This window comes from Microplitis demolitor, chromosome 3, assembly GCF_026212275.2.
Source record: "Microplitis demolitor isolate Queensland-Clemson2020A chromosome 3, iyMicDemo2.1a, whole genome shotgun sequence".
NCBI lineage: Eukaryota > Metazoa > Arthropoda > Insecta > Hymenoptera > Braconidae > Microplitis > Microplitis demolitor.
In genome coordinates, this window is record NC_068547.1 from 23,622,782 (window position 1) to 23,631,758 (window position 8,977).

An 8,977-nucleotide genomic window follows, 5' to 3' on the forward strand; every position below is an offset into this window, starting at 1 on the left:
AACAATTGAAGTGATAGGTTTTATTTCCGGTGTTGATTGCGATTCCAGAAAGTTTATGACACAGATATATACTTTTCGACGACAAAGATTTGCACCCCAGTGTTGCGATAGCGTTATCGAAGAGTCGCATATTTTCTCATCCCCATGTAATATTTTTTTCCCTCTTGCCAGTGATACTACTGTACACATACACTACACAAGACATAAAAAGGAGCCAATAAAAAAGTATAGCTAAATTTTTTTTTTCTTTACCCACCCCCTTATCTCTACCCTCACAATAAAAATAAAAAATAATAAATATAAAAGTAATATAATACTAGCTAAGAGAAGGAATTAAAATCCGGTATTCACGATGAAAATACTTGTTGTTTGTCTTTGCATTAATTATGTAGAATTAAGAACGCTTGCCACGACGGTCGGATTACTGGCTTTATTATTACTTGTTGGAGATTATTAATTATCAGGAATTATGAAGAGTCTTCTGCAAGTTAGACTGAGAAAACAGTACACTAAAAGAGGGTAAAAACTTAAATATCAGAGAGAAAAAGAAAATAAACTTCCACCCCACTCAGATTTGTGTTTTCAATTAATTTTCTTGAATTAAGAACGCGATCATAAGAAAAGTATTACAGAGAATAAGAATAAAGTATTCGAGAATACACAGCCATCACTCTATTATACAACGGCCAGCTCTGTCTTACGTTTCATTGGGCGATTGTACACCGAGTAGGAAAATAATAACCATCACCGATCGATAAAAAAAAATATTCATCCGCCTGTCTTTGTTTTCACAGAAGAAGAGTAGCTTTAAAACTTTTAGGCGTGGGCATTTATTATTTTTCATAGATAAATCATCATCAATTTCATCGATTAGATGACTCAGTAGCCCGTGATTATCATCAGAGCATCACAATCGCTAACGAGAGACTCAATTATAATTAAAGAGGAAAAAAATTAATAAATTAATTATCGTATACTTTCACTCTAAAACCCACACAGAGAAAAAAAATTTTTACTAGCCCCAAGAAAATTTTTGTTTCCATTTCAAAATTAAAAATATTTTTTGTGCACGAATCTGAAAAGTCCTTATGCACCATTATAATTATTATTATTATTATTATTATCAGATTTATTATGAAAGAAATAATTTATATAGATACAGATACAGATATTATATTTATGACGTTCAATTGGAGTAAAAAAAATGATAAAGAGGGTGCAGGATGTGTAACTGCGCGCTTATAAATACCATAAAGTGCGCGTATCTGTATCAAGGGGCTAAAACTACTGACAATAGAAGCATATATGGATGTTCATGTACATATATAAATATATGAGCCCCTCATAACCATCATACTTTTGGTGTATCCCCCGCGTAAACCCGTAGGTTATATTATAGGATCTACCAACCACTTGGTTTTAAAAAATCTCGGGGCCAGCTGCCATAACTGATACAATTGCATACTGCCAGTCAGGCAACTATATGTATGCGTACATATGATGTATATATATGGATATACAAGCTGTAGATACAAAGCGAAATCACATTTAGGGTTGAGAGTTAGGGCACACCCACCTTGTAATTTTACGGAACAATGATCAAGAAATTCAAAAAAACATATCTTACTACTTAATACCATCCATATTTTTTTTTTAAATACCAAATCAATAGTAAAAAATAACTGTATTTGGAATAGAGCTAGTACCACTATTATCGAGAAAAAAAGTATCATTAAAGTTATTGCTTCAGCATTAAATCTCGGTATTAGTATTTCTTGTGTCTATTTATTGTAAAAAAGTAACAATGCCAAGTGAGCTGTTACTGTATAGTAACTGAATTCATATATTTTTAGAGCGAACCATTAAATGTTTAATAAAAATTTTCAGAGCGTTTGGCCTGTATAATTATCCATACTTTAAATTATTACATATACTATTATAATAGACAAATTACAATGAATAAAAATAATTATTTTTCACGTTCGCAAATTTTTATTAAGCGTAACACTTTTGATTTATCGATAAATATATATAACAAATCCCGGATATACGATTCAGTCATATATTTGCTGCATTTTCTTACAATCGCGGTCACGGGCAATAGCAAAAAAACACCTATTAGCTCTCATATATATATATATACATACATATCTACACATTAAACTTTCATCTATTTAATTTATACACATACAATACGTTAGCAAGAATTCATCAAACTAAATAACCGTAAATAGTTTTTTATCTCCTCCAATAGTGTCAGAAATTTCTTGTAAAAAATTCGATGACTGTTAATTAAAATATTATCAAGTCTTGAAGTAACCGCGAAAGAAAATATGAAGTAAAAAAGTACTTATGATCGTGATCATCACGATCTTATTATATGAGAAAAAAAAATGATAGAATAAAAGCCAGGAAATAAACATTAATAATAAGTTATATATATTTTAAATGAGAGAAGTATAAAGCAGTCATATTCTGATGCTCCCTATAGAGGATTTTATTCAGCGTCTGCAGAGCATTGTTGGGCCCATTACGGCAGCCAATTAATCTATGCACAATTTTATAATTAAACGGCTAATAACGCATAGAATTACAGCTCAGGGACGTGGACTCCCACGTATTCAGACAAACGGAGATACTTTAACACATGCACATACAAGCATTAACAAATGTGTATGGAAAAATGTTTTGCGTGGATGCATAAATGTGAGCATGTGAGCGTAGAAAGAACAAGTTCGCGTCCCCCTAAATTATAGAAGAATCAGGACGAAGACTATCATAGCGTATTTTTTATTATTACTCGTCTAATTTTTTTCCACATTCAATCCTTTTGTCTTTCACTGTCTGATCAAAGTATGCCAATTATCTTAACGCACGGGCTTTATTGTGCATTTAAGTTTGTTAGGCAAATTAATTAATATAATTGACTTTACTCGTTAACTCGATAGACAAAAGAGGCCGCATTATTATTTTTACCTACACCGACTACACACCCTGACATACGTCTGTAGTGCCATATAATACATCAACCTACTATTTCTATTATATATATATATATATATATATATATATTCATCGAATCAAGTAATAAACCAGCGTTCCTACATTATTCTGCTCACAGCGTCATAATTATTTTGTTGATAACTATCGCTCACAAAGATTTCACACTCAACATATATATATACATATAGAGATATTCTTATACTCAATGGATCTTATCTGAGCCGTACATAGCCAGACAATCTCTAATTCGTTCTCTTTTCTCTACTCCGCAAAATGAAATTCGATTCTTTTATAAAAAATAAAATAAATTAATGAAAAAAAAAATGGAGGACAAGGAATTAAAAAGATCAAGTTGTAAATCGTTAAGGAAAAAAAATTCTCTTAATTATCGCAGCAGTTTGTATGTAACTGGGTACATGTGTTGTCTGTTCCCCTTTGGAATTGAGAGAGAAGCCAAAAGGGTGACTGTTAGTTGTGCAGTGTGGGTGGTACCGGCTGCATATAACTGACAGTCTACAAGTTCGAACACTACTAGTTTCTCTTCATCATTCAATTCAAATTATTTTCACTCCATTTACAGTATATACTACTCATTTTCATGTTAGTACTAGAATTATTGATCATTCGATCACTTGAAAACGACGGTGACAAGTGTACTTGTGAATGGAGTCCCATGATAATTTTTTAAATTCGAGAGATGTCTTTTTTTTTCATTTATTTAATTCAGATCAAGTGATTCAGAGATGAAATCTAAGTAGCAAAAATGTTAGTTGTTATTTAGATCGAACGAACACGGAGTGATCAGAGAGTCAATGAGCACGAGCCGACGGCCCGAGGAACTCTGTTGCTGACTACGACACCGGATTATTCGGATCCCTTATTCCGAAATTTATCTCACTCGAATTAAACCTCTCTCGCTTACTCGCCCTTCGTTTTGTCACACTGAATCCGTTTCCGTTGCGAGTGTGATACTCTCGACTCTGACTGCACAAGTATTGTCACGAGCCCAGCAAATTTGTGGGAATCACCGAGGAATTTATCATCACTCAACATTAGCTATCATCAGAAAAATAAATCAAACACTAAACTGTAATTTAAAGCTGAATATTTACGTCAATGTAGCATTTGATGACAAATATTGTGAGTTTTTGACAGCAGATTTTCATTGTAATTGACAAAATATTCGCGGTTGGTTTTGGGGATCCCCTCGTTCATTCCGTTTACCATTCCGTTTCGTCTGCCATCTGAATCGTGGGTGGGGTAAGCTCGTGATGGGTATAGTACTACTACACTACTACTGCCTCTCGACGTTGTTTGGGGACGATTCATTCGGAGAAACAGCCGTGAAAGGGACACCTGTTGACGCCGAGTAAATTCGAGTCAAAATCCTCAGCCATGATTTAGAGACCAAACCACTAAACGACACATCAACAAACTCTAGTATTTCACCATCAATGGAATTGTGGTCTGTATTATGTATTACACAACAGCCACTAAAATAACTCATTCATTACGCAATTATTCAAACATGAGTACGTACTACATTTATTAATAAGTACATGGACTAATATGATAAATGGTAAATTTAAATGATAAATCTTTTGGAGCAACTTGACATTTGAATTTCAGTAGCAATAAGCCAACAACATTAACAACTCTTGATTAAGTCTTAGAGGCGGCGAGAAGTTGCAATTAAAGTATGTATTATTATTTGGCCAGCAGAGAGTAGTAGTACAGGCTGATGGTGAATCAGTTGAGAGAGCCGAAGATGGAGCATTGCCCAGAGGGGACATAGCATTATTAATGTACGTGAAGATTCAAGCTTCCGTTTTGTCGGGGCACGAGCGAGCTCAACCGACCAGGAACATAATACATTATAAATATATATATATATATATATATATATATATTGAGAACAAGATACGCACACACCGTCAGTGGAATATATGGCACAACAAGTGCGGACGTATGAAATATTAAGAAATGCCCCGAGGGTACTTGGTAGTCTCTTATCATTGGGTTCGATCAACCAGAGTAAACTTTAACTACTTTCAACAGCTCTTTTGCTACGATAGGTACCTAGTAAAAGCTAATATATTCAACTCGTATGATAAAATGGAATGATAGATGTGCGAAGAGATGGATTATAGTGATGGCAATCGGGGTATGGATGTTGATGGAAAAATAAATTATTTAAACACACGACTCACCTGGCGGTGGTGCAGTCCCTGTAGAGCACATCAAAGTCCTTGCAGCTGAGCAACTTGCATCGATTAACACCAGGCTGAATAGCTCCGAGTCCTCGCAGAATCCTGACTTGCTCGACGTTGCACACTAGTGGCACAATATCGAGTCTTTTAAGTTTTGTGTAAACGGTGTGAAGACCACCCACCAAGTGCTTCAAGAACAGCTCAAATGCTTGGGGTAAACACAACATTGTGTCACCAGCAATAATGAATGCCGCAACTTTTTGGCCGCGATAATCAACCAGTTTGCACTCATTTGCCGTAGGATCACTGGAGCTTATTGGCGGTGGGCTGTTGTAGGATCTTGGTGGCAGGACACCGTGATGAGCTGCCATGAATTCAAGTGGTGATCCATGGTGACCGCTCAGCATCCCGCCAAGCTGTCCAAGAAGCCGTAACTCCGGTGGCGGAAGACCCGGCATCCTTGGTACCATTCCGGGTATTCCACCGGGACCTCCACCAGCAGACAAAGGCGGTGGACTCAAAGGCTGAACTTGGGGCGGTGAACCTCGAGTTGGTGAACCCGGGGTTGGCACACCACGATGCTGGTGATCGCGTAGATCTCGTGGATGCAATTGATGCGACGGTGGTGGTTGATGCTGTGAACTAAGATGCTGCTGCGACTGTGTGTGCTGGCCCGACGGGCTGTGGGGATGCTTTGGACTGCCGGTAACTGGACTGGCACGACTACTGTGCTCAGACGAACTGTCCATCGCTCCGTGGTCCATCAGCTATGACAACCGGCTTCCTTTGTACTCGATGATGTACAACAATACACTTTAATAGAGTACAATAGTCCTGGTATATGTATATATATAAATATAAATATAAATAGGAACAATAAATGATAGCAGTAGGCCCGAGGCTACACAGGAGCTTCAGAGCTTGAGCTCCCGGGGCCTTACAGCACGCCTCGACGGCCTGCTCAACTTATCTATCACACTACACTTAATAATTCAAAAATAGTGAGCCTATGTCTCACTGTCACTTGTTTAAATTTATATTTATAATTACAACAACAATTATAATAATAATTTTAAAAAAAGGCGCGATAGCTCTACGGATAATTTGTCTAGATCACTTATTAGCACGACCACGCGGATTACTGTACATGATCAATGGTAAAGTCCTGTCAATCAGGAGACACTTATCAAAGTCCACTTAAAGCTCATGTTAAAAACGTCCACTTTATACTTAATAGTCAATCGATAATGTTTAACTTGTTTTGCTACTCCAATATTTTTGAGCTGACGTCAAACAACAATCAATGTGTAACCAAATAGTTGATAATGAAATTACAAAACGCGAATAACACTAAAATTTAAAAAAATAATAATGATAATAATTAAAATACACGACGTAAATGTCTCATCGGTACGAGAAGAGCAAACGGAGTAAAAGTAACAACTACGTGTGGCTACGATCCACGGCTGCACGGCGGGTAACGCAGGAACGCGCGTTGCTCCTTCTCAAAGTGGCAAACGTTCTCTCGGTCGAGTTGGGAGTATTTCCCTACCCAGTCACAGATGTAATAAATAAAAACATCAGTGAGAAGCCCCGCTATCGGGGAGGATGGGCGTGATAGTGATGCCCAGGACGTTGTCGGTTGGTCGGGCACATTCCCTGTTAGACGCGACGATTGGCCAAGAGGAGTCCTCACGACACGCCTGCTATTTCTTCCTACGGACGTTGGCAGAACTATCGCATGCCCCCACCAGCAACGGTGGCACCTCCACCACCTTCTTTACAACTACCACCAGAGTAGTATCCCAACAACCGACGGGTTTGCCACCGACGCATACTCACACACGTGGACTAGAGCCAGTAACACAACATTCGCGATCACAGTACGGCGACTCCGAATGAGCGAACCGGTGCCGGCGCAATTCTAAAAGGTGGGGAGGGAGTTTATTCTTTTTCCTTTCTACATCGCACTGCTAAAACTTATTCTTCTCTTTTCTCTTTATACCTCCTTTCTACATCCCCATCAGCTTTTTCTTCCTCTTATACTTCTCTCTGTTGTCCTTGTACTCTTACTCCTAGTCGTAGTCATAGCAGTCATAGTAATAGTCATAGTCGACGTCGTAGAGTTGTCCTCCCATCCTCATCTTCATTCTCCTCAAACTACTGCTTCTTTTTTCCATCTTCCTCCTCGCTCACCTCTCTCTCTTTCTCTCTCTTTATATATGTATATATATTTATGCTGTATATATTTCTCTGCTTCGTTGAGCGCCACCGAAGAATGTCGCTGGCGTTTGGAATCGATCGCGACCCGCCTTAGCCTTACTCTATTCCTCGCTCTATACAATAACTCTGATCATGTTCTCTCGCTTCCTTAAACTTCACCAAGCTATATATATATAACAGCACAAGTATAAGATCCTGATGTCGTACTGTACATACTATTCCCCATCAGCATTACACGCGCGCAGTTATTTCTTACGTGGATTACATGCTCCTACCATCAGCATCAGCCTCATCGCTGTCTGTACTTGTACAAGATCTGGCTCTCATCTTAAATGCACGATAGAAACCTCCATTTCCTTATTTCCAACATCCTTCAAAGAGCGTTTTCTTATCCCCAAATCCTCATAAAATATAAATTTATAGATATGCATGCTAACTCTCGGCAAACTTTTGATACTGAGCTAAACTTTTAAATGTCCCTGATTGATGGATAAGAATTTGGCCAGGAAAAAATTACGATCCGACAGAATTAGCAGCTGACGATGACCAGGATGTTTACCTGGTTGCTGACCATCAAGTGAGGCGGCGGTGTATCACAACAGATAGGAGCAGACGAGCCAACAAAATACTACAGCTCGTGTATCCACACGAGGAGGGACGCCGACCGTACGATTATCTTGTCATAGACGAGTTTTAGCAGGGCCGGAGAGTAGGATGATGCCAAGTGCTTCGAGGGGAGCCACCGTTAAACTATCTTTCGGTCGGTCAACCCCTCATCTTTGCCCTCATCGTTCCAGTGACCCAGATATCTGCACGGTTAGTGTGGTGAGAGGGTCTCGTGCGTTGTGTGCTTGTCAAGTTTCACGTTCACACACTCACACACACACATCCTTATTAAAATACATATACAACAACGCACGGAACAGCTGATTCCTCGACCTTACACAATTTTCACTGGACCAAAAGGCCCAAAATCAAACGGACAGTCATCAATCTGGAACCCACGAAAATTTTGTTCCATTTTTTTTTTTTTTTTTAATTTAATTAGACTTCCATAAATAAACGCGACATATTTGACAGACTTTTGTACCTCAACTTCCTCAATTACTGCTTGTTAAAATTACAAAAATGTCTTTTTCAAAATAGTAACCTTTTTTTTTTTGGTCATTAAAAATAAGAAAAAAATAAAAAAGGGATCGACAAACGGGTTAAGAGGGCTGGTCAGTGAGAGTAATCAATCAAAAAATTCATGTCACTCATAAAGAGACACAAGACAAGCAACTAAAAATTTAAAAACGCCCCCAATTAGTGTGATACATCAATACAAATTGGCTTTTTAACAAAACTAAAACTAACTCGCACTAAAAAAACTGAAAATCAAAAAAATGTATACCTACCTAAAAATATAATAAGAAAATATGAACAAGATTAACATTTCTTTCACAATATTCAACTCTATATACACCAAATGTAATTCTCTATTCATATCCATCATATATATATATATATATATATATATATATATATATATATATATATAT

The 8,977-nt window shown here is 37.5% G+C and overlaps 1 protein-coding gene across 1 annotated transcript in view; it reads right to left on the minus strand.

Annotated features, from left to right (window-relative positions):
• LOC103571617 (dachshund homolog 1) overlaps positions 1-5,704 on the minus strand; it is a 137,660-nt gene extending 131,956 nt beyond the window's left edge. Inside the window, exon 1 of the mRNA XM_014442825.2 lies at positions 5,214-5,704. Coding sequence (XP_014298311.1) covers positions 5,214-5,683 — 470 coding nt within the window. The 5' untranslated portion in view covers positions 5,684-5,704. The remainder of the gene's footprint in view (positions 1-5,213) is intronic.
• Positions 5,705-8,977: the final 3,273 nt, after the last annotated feature.